At 51.4% G+C, this 19,935-nt stretch overlaps 1 protein-coding gene across 2 annotated transcripts in view; it reads left to right on the top strand.

Annotated features, from left to right (window-relative positions):
• The window catches only part of LOC134344604 (tonsoku-like protein), a 163,330-nt gene that overhangs the window by 65,127 nt on the left and 78,268 nt on the right, over nt 1-19,935 (top strand). For both annotated transcript variants that reach the window (XM_063044700.1, XM_063044701.1), the window contains 2 exons: nt 5,256-5,412; nt 6,633-6,685. In XM_063044700.1, the coding sequence (XP_062900770.1) occupies nt 5,256-5,412; nt 6,633-6,685 (210 nt within the window). The remainder of the gene's footprint in view (nt 1-5,255; nt 5,413-6,632; nt 6,686-19,935) is intronic.

Below are 19,935 nucleotides of genomic sequence, written 5' to 3'. Positions count from 1 at the left end.
ACGTGCTGTGGAAAGCCAAGAGGGAGAGCGAGGCGTCCGTCAGACGGATTACCAAGCCATGTGCCCAACAGCAGGCCAGACCAGGCCCAGCAACAGAGCGCACACAACCCAGAGGCAGGAGTGAGGAGGCCAATGAACAGTGGTGTTTCTACCACCAATGGTGGGGCACAGAAGCCCGGCATTGTCGCCCGCCCTGCAAGTTCCCGGGAAAACGCCAGGGCCAGCCGCTGCTAATGGCTACGGCATCTGGCCACCAGGACAGCTTCCTGTATGTCTGGGACAAACAGTCAGGACGCCGCTTCTTGGTCAACACCAGAACGGAAATCAGCATCTTACCCCCGACAGGGTACGACACCCGCAACAGGGAGCCGGGACCCACCCTGAGGGCCACAAACGGCAGCATGATACGGACCTACGGCACCCGCACAGTGCAGCTACAGTTCGGCGCCAGCCAGTTCACATGGGACTTCACACTGGCCGCCGTGGCCCAACCACTCCTGGGGGCGGACTTCTTGCGAGCTCACAGCCTGCTGGTGGACTTGCAAGGGAAAAGACTGGTCCATGCCAAGACTTTCCAAATGTTCTCCCTGGGTGAAGCCAAGTTGCCGTCCCCACACCTGGACTGCATCAGGCTGTCTGACAACGAATTCACCAGAATGCTGGCGGACTTTCCATCGGTTCTGGCACCGCAGTTCACGGCAGCCATGCCCAGACGCGGAGTACAGCACCACATTCCGACCCAGGGACCACCCCTCCACGCCCGCGCACAAAGGCCCCCCCCCAGACAAGCTCCGCCTGGCGAAGGAGGAGTTCAACAGGATGGAGGAATTGGGGATCGCGCGGCGGTCCGACAGCCCATGGGCCTCCCCCTTGCACATGGTGCCCAAGGCAACGGGGGGCTGGAGACCATGTGGTGACTACCGCAGACTGAACGAGGCTACAACTCCAGACCGCTACCCCATGCCGCACATACAGGACTTTGCAGCAAATCTGCACGGGGCAAGCATCTTTTTCAAAGTAGACCTTGTCCGGGGATACCATCAAGTCCTGGTGCATCCTGAAAACATCCCCAAAACAGCACTCATCACCCCGTTCAGCCTGTTCGAATTCCTCCGAATGCCGTTCGGCCTGAAGAATGCTGCACAGAAGTTCCAGCGGCTAATTGACGCGGTGGGACGCGACCAAGACTTTGCGTTCATCTATTTGGACGACATCCTCATAGCCAGCAGTAGTCGTCAGGAGCATCTGTCCCACCTCCGCCAGCTCTACTCCTGCCTGAGTAATTTCGGCCTCACAATCAACCCGGACAAATGCCAGTTCGGACTCGACACCATCGACTTCCTGGGCCACAGGATTACCAAAGACGAGGTAACCCCTCTGCCTGCCAAGGTAGACGCGATCCGCCCGGCCCAACACAGTCAAAGGCCAGCAGGAGTTCGTTGGTATGGTGAACTTCTACCACCGCTTCCTCCCCTCAGCAGCCCGTATCATGTGCCCTTTGTTCACCCTGATGTCGGGTAAAGGCAAGGACATTACTTGGGACGAAGAGGCCATGGCTGCTTTTGTTAAAGCCAAGGAAGCCTTGGCAGACGCCGCAATGCTGGTGCACCCCAGAACGGACGTTCGAACCGCCCTCACAGTGGACGCATCCAACACAGCAGTCAGTGGGGTGCTGGAGCAACTTGTCGAGGGGCGCTGGCAACCCCTGGCGTTCTTCAGCAGGCACCTACGGCCACCTGAACTCAAGTGCAGTGCCTTCGACAGGGAGCTGTTGGCACTATATCTGGCAATCCGGCATTTCCGTTACTTCTTAGAAGGCAGGCCGTTCACCGCGTTCACGGACCACAAACTGCTTACCTTTGCGTTCATGAAGGTGTCCGATCCCTGGTCGGCCCGCCATCAGTGAAATCTGTCCTACATCTCCGAGTACACGACGGACATCCAGCATGTCTCGGGAAAGGACAACATTGTGGCGGGCGCACTCTCCAGACCAGCTACCCAGGCCCTGTCCTCGGGGTGGACTATGCAGCACTGGCGGAGGCATAGCAGGCAGACAACGAGATGCCCAGTTGCAGGACCACAGTCTTGGGTTTGCAGCTGCAAGACTTCCTCGTAGGCCCAGGTGAGAGGACCCTCCTGTGTGACGTGACTACTGGCCAACCTCGCCCCATCGTCCCGGCAGCGAGTTTTGACTCCATACAGGGCTTGGTGCACCCATCTATCAGGACAACCGTCCGGATGGTCTCCAGCAAGTTCGTGTTACACGGACTTCACAAACAGGTGAGCCAATGGGCCAAAACATGCACACAGTGCCAAACAGCCAAGATTCAGCGGCACACCAAAGCCCCGCCGCAGCAGTTCGAACCCACCCGCCGGAGGTTCGACCACATTCATGTGGATATCGTGGGGCCCCTGCCAGTGTCACGAGGAGCGGTACCTCCTAACTATGGTAGACCGGTTCACGAGATGGCCAGAGGCGGTCCTGCTCAATGACACCACTGCCGATTCCTGCACCCGAGCGCTGATTGCAACCTGAGTAGCACGCTTCGGGATACCAGCCCACATTACCTCCGACGGAGGCGCCCAGTTCACCTCCAGCCTGTGGTTGGCTGTGGCCAGCCTGTTGGAATCACAGCTACACCACGCAACTGCCTACCACCCACAGTCGAACGGACTAGTGGAATGCTTCCAATGTCACTTGAAATCGGCTCTCATGGCCCGCCTGGAAGAGCCTAACGGGTGGACGAGCTTCCCTGGGTCCTGCTTGGAATCCGCACAGCGCCCAAAGAGGATCTGCACACGTCGTCAGCCAAGCTGGTGTACAGCGCACCCCTGGTGGTCCCAGCAGAGTTCATACCAGCTCCAAGGGGGCAAGAGGAAGAACCCACAGCAGTCCTGGACAGACTACGTAAGAGGCTCGGTAACCTGGCCCCCATACCCACTTCACAGCACGGACAGAGCCCGACCTGCGTACCCAAAGACCTGCAGAACTGTGAGTTTGTATTGGTATGAAGGGGCGCACACCGGGCACCTGCAGTGACCGTACGAGGGGCCGCTCAGGGTGATCAGGAACAACGGGTCCACGTACATTCTGGACATTGGGGGAAAGAGGAGGTTTTCACGGTGGACCCACTCAAACCGGCCCTTGTAGACTTGGTGGAGGTTCAGGCACCGCGGCGCAGGGGCAGACTGCCCAAGCAGAGACTGATCCTGACTGTGGACATTGGCTGGGAGGGTGGTTATGTGGCGACCCATTTTCTCCGCAGGCGAACCGGCTCACAAAATGGCGCGCGCGCGGGACAGCCTGACGTCATTTCCCGCCCGGAGAGGGCGGGAAGGGAACTGCGTGATGCAGTGCCGCGGAGTGTGAATGAACCGGTCTCGGCTGCCTGTCGGTATTTCTAGCTCTCTGTAGCACAGCGCTACTCCCCTATAAAAAGTTATCCAGGTCGGTGCAGGAGCCTGATGGTTGAGTTCAAAGCATATTTATTATCAAAGTACGTATAAATTGTACAATCTTGAGATTCCTCTGCCAAAAAGCAAGAAATATGAAAGAGCCCGATTTTTTTAAAAAAAGGACCAACACGAAATGTGAAGAGGCAGAGAGCAGAGAGCGGGGGGGGGGAGGAGGGGGAGGGAGGGAGAGAGAGGGGAGGGGGAGAGGAGGAGGGGGAGGGGAGACAGGGGAGGGAGAGGGGAGGGAGGGAGGGAGGGAGAGGGGGAGAGGGGAGGGAGGGAGAGGGAGAGGGAGGGGAGAGAGGGGAGGGGGGAGAGGAGGAGGGGGAGGGGAGACGGGAGGGAGAGGGGAGGGAGGGAGACGGGGGAGGGGAGGGAGGGAGAGGGGGAGGGAGGGGGAGGGGGGAGGAGAGGCAGGGAGAGGGGAGGAGGGGAGGCAGGGAGAGGGAGGGGAGACAGGGGGGAGAGGGGGAGGGAGGGATGGGGGGAGGGGGAGGGGACGGAGGGATGGGGGGAGGGGGAGGGGATGGGGGGAGGAGGGGAGGGAGAGGGAGGGGAGAGAGGGGGAGGGGAGGGGAGACGGGGGGAGAAGGGGAGGAGGGAGGGAGAGGGGGAGGAGGGAGGGAGAGGGGGAGAGGGGAGGGAGGGAGAGGGGAGGAGGGAGGGGGAGGGGGAAGGAGAGGGAGGAAGAGGGGAGGAGGGGAGGGAGAGGGAAGAGACGGAGAAGGAGGGGGAGAGAGGGGAGGGGAGACGGGAGGGGGAGGGAGAGGGAGGAGGGGAGGGGGAGAGGAGGAGGGAGAGAGAGGGGGAGGGAAAAACACAAATTGTGTAAACGATAAGAGCAAGCAACAGCATTCAGATCCACGGAACAGTCAGAGTAGGCCCACAGCCTCAGTTCATCACACCGCGGGGCAAATTGCCTTCAAGCTCGCAGGCGTGAAGCGAGTAGCAGGTGGAGCAGTGTCACAGATTCAGTGCCGCGAAGCAAGGAGTAAACGTCATGGAAGGACGAGTGGAATCGGCCCAGTCCTTGCCTGCAGTCCCGACACGCTGCCTCATTGGTCAACAGAGGGTTGTGTCCCACCGTGGGACCCAGGCCCTGCCGTAGCACTACGCCCTGGGCCTGGACCCTGCCGCCCAGCCCGTGCCACAGCCCTGCTCGGCCTTTCCAAATGAGCTCGGGATCAATAAAGTATGTCTGTCTATCTATCTTTCCAAATGAGCTCGGCACCCACACTGATCCAGCGTCGCTCCCGGGCCCTGCGATTCCTTCTCACTAACTCCTCTCCAATTCGCCTGCTCGAACTCCATCTCCAACTCCCTTCGACCTCACTCTGACATTGCATCACACCCACATGGCTGACCCTCGAGTCCACCTCACCTCCTCACTTTGCGGGGAGTTTACCACAGAAGAGTTATTCATTTGGTGGTTGGGACCTGAGTCCCCTTCCCCGTAGATACCTCGTATCGGACGGTAGGAGCACGAAACGAGCACGGCCCAGATGGTGCGGGGGTCTTTAAGGACAGGTGCTCTTTTTGTCACTGTACACGTTGGAGATGTGCTCGGTGGTCGGGAGGGTCTGGCTGGTGGGAGACTGTACCTCCTACCCAATGCAGAGCTGAGCTGAGTGAAGTTATCCTAGCAGGTTCAGGTACTAAAAATGGCGGAGCAGACTCGATGGGCTGAATGGCCGACTTCTGCTCCTTTGTCTTATGGTCTAACTCTTCCCGAAGCTGGCGGTGTCTGCTAGTCCTTCTTCACTGAGACCCCTGCTTCTCCCGCTCCTCTGATCCCTCAGCACAGGGTGCGGAAGGTTCTCAGGAAAATGCAGCGACGACTGGATCCTCTCTGGGAGCTGGAGTCGGGAGACAGCACCACTGAGACTGAGAGTGAGGAGAGCACAGACCTCGAGGATGAGGAGCTCCCAGAACCACCTCCCACCCGCACTCCAACAGGTATGGCTGGCCTGTGACCCCCTCCCCCCCCCCAGGGGTGCCACTGGAAAGGAGGAATTGGGAATGTGGGGGAGACTGACGGGTACGGAAGGGGGGAGAGGGATCTAGAGGGTGGAGGGAGTCAGGTGGGAAGAGGAAGAGAGGAGATAAAGGGGAGAGCAGGAAATGGGGTGAGAGGCAGTAGAGGAGGGTAGAAAGTGAGGGAATGATGAGAGCAGAAGGTGAGGGTGGGTGGAGGAGGGGGAATGGAAGGTTGAGGGAGGGATGAGGTGGGAATGAGGGATTAGAAGAAGATGGGGATGTTGGAAAGAGGGGGTTGATGAGGCGATGGGGACATCCAGGGAGGGGGAGGATATAGAACACAGCTGTACAGTATAAGAACAGGTCCTTCAGCCAAACCAATTAAATTAGTAATTAAATGGCCAACTAAAATCATCTCTTCTGTCCACATAATATCTATTTCCTTCCATTTTCCTCACATTTATGTGCCTATCTAAGCAGCACTTAAAAGTCGCTGATGTATCTGCCTCTCCCACCATTCCAGGCATCCACCACTCTCTGAGTGAAAAACTTGCCCCTCTCATCTCCTTCAATTTTAACCCCTCACCTTTACTGCGTGCTCTCTGGTGTTAGACATTTCAATCCTGTGAGAAATACTGTTTGTCTTCTCTATGCCTCTCATAATCTTCAAACCCTCTGACAGATCTCCCCTCAGACTATTGACTCATGGTGTAGTCATAGAAAAGTTCAGACCAGAAACAGGCCCTTTGTCCCACGCAAACCATTCAATCCGCCTGCACTGCAAACACACTCCTCCATACCCCTCCCATCCACAAACCTCTGCAAACTTCTCTTAAATGTTGTAATCAAACTCACGTCCAATTCCAGGAAACACTGCTTCCCCCTCCTCCTGTCTCCCCTCTGCCCCTCCCCCTCTCAAACCCCTCCCTCCCCTCTCTCCCCCTGCCTCTCTCACCCTGTCTCTCTCACCCCCTCCCCCTCTCCACCCCCTCTCTTCCCCTTCTGTCTCCCCCCTCTCTCTCTCCCCCTCCCTCCCTCCAAAGCTCTCTCTCCCCCCCTCCCCTCTTGTCCTGTTCTCCACCTCCGTCCCAGTCGGAATGCCCATTCTTACCTGTGCAGTGAAGTGTGAGTGTGTTTGGTGACATTTTGTGCTGCACTTTTCCTGGAGACGTCTGGCTGATCCTGTAATCCCACTTCAGGGAAGAGGAACAAAGTCCTGGCATGTGGGCCACAGATGCCTCCCAGAAATATGGTGAGTGGGACGCTGATCTTCTTTCACCCCCCCCCCATCCTCAGACTCTGGCCACCTCTGTAGGTGGGGATAAACTGCCATCCAGTGAGGGAGCTGACATGGTACAGGACCCAGTGACCGAACATGGAACCCAGAATGTCACAGCACAGTACAGGTCATGTTGTGCTGACCTTTTTACTGACTCCAAGATTGATCTAACCCTTCCCTCACATAACCCTCCATTGTTATGTGTAACTATGAAAATGGACAAGGGAGAGCCAGTGGATGTAGTGTACCTGGACTTTCAGAAAGCTTTTGATAAGGTCCCACATAGGAGATTACTGGGCAAAATTAGAGCACATGTTAATGGGGATAGGGTACTGACATGAATCGTAAATTGGTTGGCAGACAGGAAACAAAGAGTAGGGATTAATGGGTCCCTTTCAGAATGGCAGGCGATGACTAGTGGGGTACCGCAAGGCTCAGTGCTGGGACCGCAGCTATTTACAATATACATTAACGATTTAGATGAAGGGATTAAAAGTAATATTAGTAAATTTGCAGATGACACAAAGCTGGGTGGCAGTGTGAAATGTGCGGTGGATGTTGAGATAATGCAGGATGACTTGGACAGGTTGGGTGAGTGGGCAGATGTATAGCAGATACAGTTTAATGTGGATAAATGTGAGGTTATCCACTTTGGTGGCAAGAACAGGAAGGCAGATTACTATCTGAATAGTGTCAAGTTAGGAAAAGGGGAAGTACAACGGGATCTTGGTGTCCTTGTACATCAGTCACTGAAAGTAAGCATGCAGGTACAGCAGGCAGTGAAGAAAGCTAATGGCATGTTGGCCTTCATAACAAGGGGAATTGAGTATAGGTGCAAAGAGGTCCTTCTACAGTTGTACAGGGCCCTGGTGAGACCACACCTGGAGTATTGTGTACAGTTTTGGTCTCCAAATTTGAGGAAGGACATTCTTGCTATTGAGGGAGTGCAGCGTAGGTTCATGAGGTTAATTCCCGGGATGGCGGGACTGTCATATGTCAAAAGATTGGAGCGACTGGGCTTGTATACACTGGAATTTAGAAGGATGAGAGGGGATCTGATTGAAACATATAAGATTATTAAGGGATTGGACACACTAGAGGCAGGAAACATGTTCCCAATGTTGGGGGAGTCCAGAACCAGAGGCCACAATTTGAGAATAAGGGGTAGGCCGTTTAGAACGGAGTTGAGGAAAAACCTTTTTACCCAGAGAGTTGTGGATCTGTGGAATGCTCTGCCTCAGAAGGCAGTGGAGGCCAATTCTCTGGATGCTTTCAAGAAAGAGTTAGATAGAGCTCCTAGTGATAGTGGAGTCAAGGGATATGGGGAGAAGTCAGGAACGGGGTACTGATTGTGGATGATCAGCCATGATCACAGTGAATGGCTGTGCTGGCTTGAAGGGCCGAATGGCCTACTCCTGCACCTATTGTCTGTTGTCTATTATCTAAGAGTGTCATAAATGCCCCTAATGTATCTGCATCTACCACCACCCTGGCAGTGCGTTCCATTTACTGTGTGTATGACACCTTCCCCTGGCATCCCCCCTCCCCACCTGTACTCTCCTCCAATCACCTTTAAGTTATGCCCTTTGCTATTAGCCATTTCCACCCTGGAAAACAGTCTCTGACTGTCCACTCTCTCTGTGCCTCATCACCTTGTACACCTCCATCAAGTCGCCTCTCGTCTTCCTTTGCTCCCAAGACAAAAGCCTTTCCTGATAAGACACGCTCTGCAGTCCAGGCAGCATCCTCTGAGGGTAGATCTCCTCTGCACCTTCTCTAATGCTTCCTTCTTCCTGTAATGGGAAGTGAGAGTGAAAGGAAGAGCGAGGCATTCTCAAGTCAGGACGATCTGCGAGTTGATGGGGAACCTGCAGGTGGTGGTGCTCCTCTCCCCCACCCATGCCTGCTGCCCCACCCGCTCCACTCTTCATGGTTCTGTAGATGTGGTGAGCGGTAGCAGAGGGAGGTGGGAGACTGGGAGTTCAGTCTGGCCTGCTTCCTCAGCGGCCAAAAACCATATCCAACGCAGACCAGGGGTAGGGGGAGGGATGTGTGTCTACCTCCGAAATCCTTCTGTCGCTTGTACGCTAATGGAATGACAGCCCAGCCCAACCGACAGGCACAGAACACAGACAGAAACTTAGAGACACAAGGACAGACCACAAGCTCCGTCAGAGAGAGAGAGAGAGAGAGAGAGACACACACACACAACATACACACAGACATCACACACACACACACAGACATCACACACACACACACGTCACACAGAGACGACACAGACACACACACTGACACGCACGCACAGTCGACACAGACACACACACTCACACGCACGCATAGACGACACACACACACACGTCACACAGAGACGACACAGACACACGCACGCACAAGCACACTGACACACAGCTGAGGCTGACACAGACTCCCCAGCTGAAGCCCGGCAGCCAGCGTGGCGGGAAGAGTCAGTGTGACGGGGAGATAGTTGCTGAATAGAGAGCTCCATCTCACCAGCACTGACTCCTCCACACCGAGTTGCCCACCTGAAATGGTGCCATTTGCCGCTGTTTGGCCCACAACCTTCTCAGCCTTTCCTTTCTGTGTACCTCTCTAGGTGACTTTCAACTGTTATTATTGTCTGACTTCTACCACTTCCTCTGGCGGCTCATCCCACTCTGTGTTAACACTTCCTGCTGCCTCGGTAAAGCACCCAATAGAAGCAAGGACCCCTCCCACCCCAGACATTCTCCCTTCTCCCCCTTCCATCGGGCAGAGACTCGGATCGCGCCCCAGAGTAAGGACAACTTCCACCCTGCTGTAACCAGACTATGGAGCAAACCTCTCATACGGTAAAGGAAAAGTGCTGACACCTCAGTCTGCTTTGGCGTGACCTGTGTACCTTGCTGCCTGTCTGTCTGCTCTGTGCTTTCCCTACACTGTAACAGTACCTCGGTGTCACTGTGTGGGCAGCTACCCCGGCACTCAGCCCTGCAGATCTGCTGCCCATGATGTGTGTCAAGTTAGATACTAATTTATTTAAAATGTCCTCCTTTGGTTCCTTAATAGTGTCATAGCCAGGGGTGGTAATGGAAATGAGCTCCCACTACCTATCAAATGCTCCCAATGGTGGGCATCTCAAATAGTCTCTGATAACCAAGTCCAGCTCCTGGCTTTCACGTGTGCTTCAGATACTGAGCCCAGTGGAACCATTTCTACTGAGGGAAGAAGGGGCAAAGGTGGGATACTGATGCTTTAAAACCAGTCGCTTCGGGCAGACGGGCCTTGTCAGCTGCTCACCTAGGAGAAGGGAAACTCCGATCTCAAACCTCCGCTGCTTTGTGGCAATACCCAGTCACGGGGATGGCTTCGGGAGTAAACCCTGAGGGAAATATCCGGAGCTGGCATCCCTAAGGCAGTCCTACACTGAGTTCAACACTGACTGGCAACTCCTGCGATGCCACTGTGCCAAACTATCGCTCTCTGCCGTTCCTTTGGGTTCATCAGCTGCATGAAGACAATAGACAATAGGTGCAGGAGTAGGCCATTCAGCCCTTCGAGCCAGCACCGCCATTCACTGTGATCATGGCTGATCATCCACAATCAGTATCCAGATCCTGCCTTCTCCCCATAACCCTTCACTCCGCTATCTTTAAGAGTTCTATCTAACTCTTTTTTGAAAGAATCCAGAGAATTGGCCTCCACTGCCTTCTGAGGCAGAGCAGTCCACAGATCCACAACTCTCTGTGTGAAAAAGTTTTTCCTCAACTCCGTTCTAAATGGTCTACCCCTTATTCTTAAACTGTGGCCTCTGGTCCTGGACTCCCCCAACATCGGGAACATGTTTCCGGCCTCTAGCGTGTCCAATCCCTAGAGTGTATAGTCCCAGGCTACTCAATCTCTCCTCATAGGTTAACCGCTTCATCCCTGGAATCAAACTGGTGAACCTCCTCTGCACTGCCTCCAAAGTCAGTATATCCTTCCTCAAGTAAGGAGACCAGAACTGCACACAGTACTCCGGGTGCGGCCTCGCCAGTACCCTGTGTAGAGGGGGAGCCAGCTGCACGGGCAACAGCTTGCACTCCATATCGTACTGGTTTGCGTACGACAGCAAGAACACAACATCCATGGTTGACTCTAGGCAATGGAGACCTCAGGCCTCTTGTGTATGATCCATACCCTCCAGTCCTTTCATATCCAGGTGTCTGTCTGAAAAAATCTTAAACTCCAAATGCCCTTGGTAATCCATTCCAGTCACGAACCACTTTCTGGGTTTAAAAAAAAAACATTATCCCTCACGCCAGGACCACCAGACTCTAAAACAGTTACTTTCTCCAAGTAGTAAAGCTGATCAACACTTCCACCCACTAATTCAACTCAGCACACCCCCAGTCGCCACTACTTTATCGTTTCCTGTCAGCTTACCTACAGACACTCCTGTGCCAGCGTCACACCCCCCCCCCGCCCCGCCGGCTAACCATAAAAGCATGTTGTGTGGTGTTTGACATTTCTACCCCAGCGAAAGGATTTTGACTGGATCCTACTGATGCCAGTGGAGGTGATGGGTGTGGGTTGGATTTCAAATTTGGAATGGGTTTTAACATCACTGGCATACACTGAAACTTACAGTAAGTGTAGTGTATACTGTGTACGTTCTTGGTGCTGGGGAGGCTGGTGTCCACAATGGAGCTGGCTGAGTTTACGACTCCCTGCAGCTTTCTCTGATCCTGTGCAGCACCAACCTCCCAAACACATCAGATCGCTTCTGTACTGTACCTAGACTGATTGTGTGTCCGTAAAGTGACGCTGGCACAGGAGTGTCTGTAGGTAAGGTGACAGGAAACGATAAAGTAGTGGCGACTGGGGGTGTGCTGAGTTGAATTAGTGGGTGGAAGTGTTGATCAGCCTTACTACTTGGAGAAAGTAACTGTTTTAGAGTCTGGTGGTCCTGGCGTGGATGTTATGTACCCTCCTCGACAGGAGTGGGACATACAATCTGTCAGTCAGAATCAGGCTTAAATTCATCAGCATATCTCGTCAAATTTGTTGTCTTTGCGGCAGCAGTTCATAAGAACATAAGAAATAGGAGCAGGAGGCCATCCGGCCCATCGAGCCTGCCCCGCCATTCAATAAGGTCATGGCTGATCTGTCTGTAAACTCAGCTCCATCTACCTGCCTTTTCCCCATAACCCTTAATTCCCCTACTATGTAAAAATCTATCTAACTGTATCTTAAATATATTTAGTGAAGAAGCCTCAACTGCTTCCCGGGTCAGAGAATTCCACAGATTCACCACTCTCTGGGAAAGACAGTTTCTCCTCATCTCCGTCCTAAATCTTCTCCTCCGAATCTTGAGGCAATGTCCCCTAGTTCTAGTCTCACCTACCAATGGAAACAACTTTCCTACTTCTATCTTATCTATCCCTTTCAAAATTTTGTATGTTTCTATAAGATCCCCTCTCATTCTTCTGAACTCCAGAGAGTATAGTCCCAGGTGACTCAATCCCTCCACATAGCTTACCCCTTCATCTCTGGAATCAACCTGGTGAACCTCCTCTGCACTGCCTCCAAAGCCAGTATATCCTTCCTCAAGTACAGAGACCAGAACTGCACACAGTACTCCAGGCGCGGCCTCACCAGTACCCTGTATAGTTGCAGCATGACCTCCCTGCTCTTGAATTCAATTCCTCTGGCAATGAAGGCCAACATTCTGTTTGCCTTCTTAATAACCTGTTGTACCTGCGGGCCAACTTTCTGCGATTCATGCACAGGCATTCCCAAGTCCCTCTGCACAACAGCATGCTTCAATCTTTCACCATTTAAATAATAATCTGCTCTTCTATTATTCCTTCCAGACCTTGGCCCACTCATTTAACCTATCTATATCCCTCTGCAGACTCTCCACATCCTCTGTACAATTTGCTTTTCCACTCAGTTAGGTGTCATCAGCAAATTTTGCTACGCCACGCTCAGTCCCCTCTTCCAAATCATCAATGTAAATGGTAAACAGCTGCGGGTCCAGCACCGACCCCTGCGGCACCCCACTCACCACCGACTGCCAACCGGAGAAACACCCATTTATACAAACTCCCTGCCTTCTATTGGTTAACCAATCCACTATCCATGCCAATACACTTCCTCCGACTCTATGCATCCGTATCTTATTTATAAGTCTCTTGTGTGGCACCTTATCAAACGCCTTCTGGAAATCTAAGTATACAACATCCACCTGTTCCCCTCTATCCACTGCACTCATTATGTCCTCAAAGAACCCCAGTAAGTTTGTCAAACAGGACCTGCCCTTTCTGAATCCATGCTGCGTCTGTCTAATGGAACCACTCCTTTCTAAATGTTCTGCTATTTTTTCCTTAATGACAGCTTCAAGCATTTTCCAGACTACAGATGTTAAGCTAACTGGCCTATAGTTGCCCGTCTTTTGCCTACATCCTTTTAGTGGCGTGACATTTGCTGTCTTCCAATCCGCCGGGACCTGCCCAGAGCCTGGAGAGTTTTGATAAATGATTACCAACACGTCTACTATAACCCCTGCCAATTCCCTCAGCACCCTGGGATGCATCCCATCAGGTCCAGGGGACTTATCTACCTTCAGACCCTCTAGTTTGCTCATCACTATCTCTAGTGACAGTGATTTTATTGAGGTCCTCACCTCCCATTTCGTCTATAACATTCTTCTTTGGCATATTAGACGTGTCCTCCACCGTGAAGACCGACAGAAAATAGTCATTCAATGCCTCAGCCATTTCCTAATCACCCAATATCAATTTCCCCTTCTTGTCTTCCAAGGGACCTATGCTGACTTTAGCCACCCTCTTCTGCTTTATATATTTATAAAAACTTCTGCTGTCTGTTTTTATATTTTGTGCTAATTTACTTCCATACTCTATCTTCCCTTTCCTTATTTCTTGTTTAGTTGCTTTTCAAAGTTTTCCCAATCCTCCAGTCTGCCACTATTCTTTGTGACTTTGTACACGAGTTTTTAATTTGATACTATCTTTTATTTCCTTAGTTATCCAAGGCTGATACTCCCCACACTTACTGTCCTTACTTTTGACTGGAATATACTTTTGTTGAACACTGTGAAAAATCTCTTTGAAAGTATTCCACTGTTCCTCAACTGTCCTACCAAATAGCCTGTGCTCCCAATCCACATTAGCCAACTCCTCCCTCATCCCTTTGTAGTCTCCCTTGTTCAAGCATAATACACTAGTTTTAGATCTAACTATTTCACCCTCCATCTGTATGCGAAATTCAATCACGCTATGATCACTCTTTCCAAGACGATCCCTGACTACAAGATCATTAATCTTACCTGTCTCATTGCACAGGACTAGATCTAAGATAATATTTTCCCTTGTAGGTTCACTAACATGCTGCTCAAGAAAGCCATAAAAGATGCATTCTATGAAGTCCTCTTCAAGACTTCCTTGACCAACCTGATTCACCCAATCTATGTGGAAGTTAAAATCCCCCATGACAACTGCCGTTCTGTTCTTACAAGCCTCAGTTATTTCTTGGTTAATCGCCTCTGCCACTGCGTTATTTTTATTAGGTGGCTGATAGACAACTCCCACCAGTGATTTTTTTATCCCTTTACTATTCTTAAACTCTACCCAGATGGACTCAGCATTCTGCTCCGTAGATCTTATATCGTCTCTCACAATCGCCCTGATCTCATCCCTAATCAAGAGTGTCACCCCACCTCCTCTGCCTTCCTGCCTATCTTTCTGTATTACCTGATACCCTTGGATATTTAATTCTCAGTCATCTCCACCTTGCAACCAGGTTTCTGTAATGGCCACTAAATCATGTGCCTTGGTACTGATCTGTGCCACAAGTTCACTAACCTTGTTTCTAATAATTTAGATAAAGTGCCCTTATACTCATTGTCCTTTTAGAATCTAGTGACCTATGCGATTTTTGCTTTTTACTTCTATGCATTCTACTCTTACTTTTTTCTTCACTAACTCTAGCTTTGGTCTCTGCATCACTTCCCTCTTCTTTTCTGTGTGGGTTCCTATCCCCCTGCCATGTTAGTTTAAAACCTCCCCAACAGCACGAGCAAACAATCTCCCTAGGACATTGTCCCCGGCCCTGCCCAGATGTAGACTGTCCGGACGGTACTGGTCCCACCTCTCCCAGAAGCAGTTCCAATGCCCCAAGAATCTGAAACCCTCCCTCCTGCACCACCACTCACGCCACATATTCATTCTAGTTATCCTGCTATTCCAACCCTGGCTAGCACATGGCACCGGCAATAGTTCTGAGATTGTTACCTTTGAGGTCCTACTCTTTAATTTATCTCCTAGCTCCCTAAATTCAGCTTGTAGGACCTCATCCGGCTTTCTTCCTAATCGTTAGTACCTACATGCACCACGACAGCTGGCTGCTCACCCTCCCCTTTCAGAATACCCTGCAGCCTCTCCGAACATCTCTGACCTTTGCACCCGGGAGGCAACACACCATACGGGAGTCCCGTTTGCGGCCACAGAAGCTCCTCTCTATTCCCCTTCCCATGGAATCCCCGACCACAACAGCTCCGCCACTCTTTTTCTTGCCCTCATGTGCAGCAGAGCCACCCACGGTGCCATGATCCTGGCTACTGCTGCCCTCACCCAATGAGCCATCTCCCCCAACAGACTACAAAGTGGTATATCTGTTCTGGAGGGAGATGACCGCAGGAGACTCCTGTACTACCTTCCTGCTACTACTCTTCCTGTTAGTCACCCATTCCTTATCTTTCCTTAGATCCGTAAACTGCGGTGTGACCAGCTCACTAACCGTGCTCTCCACAATATTCTCAGCATCTCGGAAGCTCCAAAGTGAGTCCATGCGCAGATCCAGTGTCGCCATGCGGTCTATCAGGAGCTGCAGCTGGACACACTTCCTGCACCCGTAGTCTTCAGGGACACTGTCAGCCTCCCTGCGTTCCCACCTGGCACAGGAGGAGCACGGCACAGGTCTGAGCTCACCTGCCACGTCAGAGCAACCGACGTTAGCGGGAGAGGACCACGGGAGAAAGGGAAGAGCCCGCTGGGGAAGTCGAAGGCTGTTATCTGTGAATCTCTGCGAATCAGTTCTTCGCCTAAGCCCCGTTTGAGCCAAAGCCCTCTCACTCCACTGCCCGCTGTATATGGCGGTCTTTTTAAACTCTTCCTGCTCTCTACTGGCTGACATCACACATCATGCACCTGCGCAGTCTTGCCTCTCTCTACCCCAAGTAGTAAGATGCCTTCTCTAGTACAATGCAATACATAATAATAGAAAAAACATGGTTAAGGTAAAAAAAATATATGTATATAATAGTTAAATTAAATAGCTCGTGCAAAAATAGAAATAAAAAAGTAGTGAAATAGTGTTGATCAGTTCACTGTCCATTCAGAAATCTGATGACAGAGGGGAAGAAGCTGTTCCTGAAACTTAGAGTGTGTGTCTTTGGGCTGCTGTACCTCCTCGCTGATGGTGGCAATGAGAAGAGGATGTAGCCTGCGTACGGGGGTCGCTGATGGTGGACGCTGCCTTTACTGATGCTCCACTCCTTGAAGGTGTCCCAGATACGCTGGAGGCTACTGGCTGACATTACAACTCTCTGCGGCTTATTTCGATCCTGTGCAGTAGCCTCCCGATAGCAGCCGGTTAGAATACTCTCCACAGTACATCTGTAGGAATTTGCGAGTGTCTTTGGTGACATGCCATATCTCCACAAACTCCGAATGAAATACACCCTCTGCTGTGTCTTCTCTGTAGCTGCATCAAAATTTTGGGCTCAGGATAGATCCACAAACATATTAACACCCAGGAACTTGAAACTGCTCACTCTGTCCACTTCCGATCCCTCTGAGGATTGGTATGTGTTCCTTCGTCTTACCCTTCCTGAAGTCCACAATCAGCTCTTTCGCCATATTGACGTTGAGTGCCAGGTTGTTGCTGTGGCACCACTCCACTAGTTGACATATCTCACTCCTGTACGCCTTCTCATCACCGTGTGAAATTTTGCCAACAATGTCTGTATCGTCAGCAAGCTTATAGATGGCGTTAGAGCTGTGCGGAGCCGCATAGTTGTGGTGTAGAGAAAGTAGAGCAGTGGGCTAAGCACACACCCCTGAGGTGTGTCTCTGTTGACTGTCAGTGTACAGGGTGGGTGGGATCCTTCATGATGTCACTGGCCTGCCCCTTGTCATTTCACAGGCCTTCAGCCTTCAGTGCCATTCTGTATATGTGTCCCTGATGGCAGGTAGGCTGGTCCTGGTGGAGTGCCAGGCAGTTTGGACTACCGGTTGGCGAGCCTTCCTGTCCACCGCAGTACAGTTTCCGTACCAAGCTGGGATGCAGCCTGTCAGGACGCTCTCTACTCTGCATCTGTAGAATGACCTGAGCATAGATGTGCACAGTCCGGCATCAGCTGGAGACTTTGCCGTCCACCTTATCTCTGCCCCTTGTCATTTCACAGGCCTTCAGCCTCCTGCACTCCAGGGAAAACTGTCCCAACCCCTCATACCTGGGATTGTCCCCTCCACAAGAGTCTGCAGACTCTGCTGTTGGGGGCTAAGTACAAGCTGAAGGACAAAGTTTTGGTGACAGTTTTCTGTGAACCCCCTGCCTGCGTGTTGCTGACATGCGGCGAGAGGGTGAGAGTTTAGCTTTATGCGTCGTGAAATAAATGCGTCATTTTGTGTCAGTGACCACGCAGTCCAACAGTGTGCTGACAGTAGCCCACGGGTGTCACCGTGCTTCCAGCACCGACTCACTGGTGTGCATGCCCACAACTCACTGCACTGCACCTCTTTGGAATGTGGGAGGAAACCAGAGCACCCGGAGGAAACCCACACGGTTACGGAGAGAGTGCACAAACTTTGACCAGACAGCAGAGAGAGTTGTAACCAGGTCACTGGCACTGTAAAGCTACTGCCCCATGTTGCCTTGAACTTGTACCCCCAGATCACTCTGTTCAACAATACTCCCCAGAGCCCTGCCATTCACTGTGTACACTCTGCCCCAAAATGCATCACTTTGCAGGTGTCTGGATGAAATCCCGTTTGCCGTTCCTTTGCCAATTTCACAAGTGATGCTCGTCCTGTTGTAGCTTCAGAGAAGTACCCACACCACCAATTCCAGGGACCCCCACCACCCAGGTCATGCTGTCTTCTCGCTGCTGCCATCAGGAAGGAGGTACAGGAGCCTCAGGACCCACACTGCCAGGTCAGGAGCAGTTACTACCCTCAGCCATCAGGCTCTTGAACCAGAGGGGGTAACTTCTCTCAACTTCACTCACCCCAACACTGAACTGTTCCCACAACCTATGGACTCACTTTCAAGGACTCTTCACCTCATGTTCTCAATATTTATTGCTTATTCATCTATTATTATTACTTTGATTTTTTTTTTTCTTTTTGTATTTGCACAGTTTGCTGACCTTTGCATTTTGGTTGTTTGGCCGACTCATTGGGTGCAGTCTTCCACTGATTCTATTGTGTTTCTGCTGTTCACTATGAACGCCCATAAAAATCTGAATCTCAGAGTTGCAAATGGTGACATATGTATATTCTGATAATAACTTTGAACTTTGTACACTGATGTATCTGCGACTTATTATGGTGAACCACAGGGGTAATTGTATGTGCTCAACCACTTCCTCCAGTATTGACATGAGAGATTCTGCAGATCATGAAACTCTTGAGCAACCCACACTAATTGCTTTGACGAGGTCTCACATGGGAAGTCGGGTAAGAAAGTTCGGTTGCTTGGCATTCAAAATGAGGCAGTAAACTGGATTAGGTTTTCGTTGTGCAGGGGAAGTGAGATAGTGGTAAGGGACAGACGATTCTCTGACCGGAGGCACGTGACCGGTGGTGTGTCTCAGGGACTGGTACCGGCTCCGTTGTCTGTCAACGTTCTGGATGAGAATGACTCCAAGTCAGGCAGCATCTATGGAGAGAAATAAGCAGTCAGGATTTTAGGGCGAGATCTTTCATGCAGTCCTGGTGAAGGGCCTGGGCCAGAAACATTGACTGCTTAGTCAGCTCCACAGATGCTGCCTGGCCTGCTGGGTTCCTCCCACATTTTGTGTTGGTGTTGCCCTGACTTCCTGTGGCAGCTTGTTCTGAATATACACCACCCTCTGCGTGATCACGAGGGCATGACGCCATCAGTGCTCAGGGTGTCAGAGTTCAGAGTTCAATCCCGGCATCCTCTGGAAGAAGTCAGAGTCAGCAGTGTATCTCCAAATAAAAAAGTTGCCTCTCAGGACCCTTTTAAATCTCATCCCTCTTGCTTTAAAACTGTGTCCTCAAATTCTGGATTTCCGGCACACAGTGCAGCTTCACACTTTCACACCCCTCACGATTTTGTGCGTCTCTACACACTCAATGGCTACTTTATTAGGGCACACCTGTACACCTGCTCGTTCATGCAAATAACTAATCAGCCAATCATGTGGCAGTGGGGTGAGATCACTCTGCTATGGAGAGGGAGAGCGTTGCCCAGGTTTTCCCGCGTTTTGGATGTGGACTTGGACTGTTGACTTTTTTTTTTCATTTTTATGGTTTTTTTAGTATTCTGTGTTTTTCACCCGATCTTTCTCACTTTGTTGTGCACGGGGATGAGGTCTTTGGAGCTTCTGTCACAGCTGGCTTCGGGACCATCCACACTGGAGTTCATGTACACTACCTCACTACTTTTTTTAACTCTCTTTTTGCACAACTTATTTAATTTATTAATATACAGTATATTTGTTATTAGTTTTTATAATTATGCATTGCTATGTACTGCTGCCCCCACCCCAAAAAACAAATCTGACAAAATATGCCGCTGATACAAAACCTGATTCTGATCGTTGTGCCAGTCACTGTCAGTATTAGGAAGGTTAAAATCGCCTACCGTTGCAGTTTTGTTAGTGGTCGCAGCAATGTGACGCTTGGACAGACATAGTGCAGAAACAAGCCCTTCAGCCCGTCTGGTCCATGCCAAACCTTTATCCCACACACTGCTATTAACTCTCATTGAGCCACATACCCCTCACATCCAAATACTTATCCAACTTCTCTAAAATTTTGCAATTCAGCCCGTGTCCAACACTTCCGCTGGCAACTCTTTTTCCATTTGCACCAGCCTCTGGGTGGAAAAAGCCCCCCCTCGGGTACACAAGTTCCAGCAGGAACGTCCTGTGGGAGGGGTGGTACCGAGGGAGGGTCACACTGTGGGAGGGG

Source organism: Mobula hypostoma, chromosome 3, assembly GCF_963921235.1.
Source record: "Mobula hypostoma chromosome 3, sMobHyp1.1, whole genome shotgun sequence".
Taxonomy (NCBI): Eukaryota; Metazoa; Chordata; class Chondrichthyes; order Myliobatiformes; family Myliobatidae; genus Mobula; species Mobula hypostoma.
The sequence above is the reverse complement of the archived record's forward strand: the minus strand, read 5'-3'. Positions and strand labels throughout refer to the sequence as shown.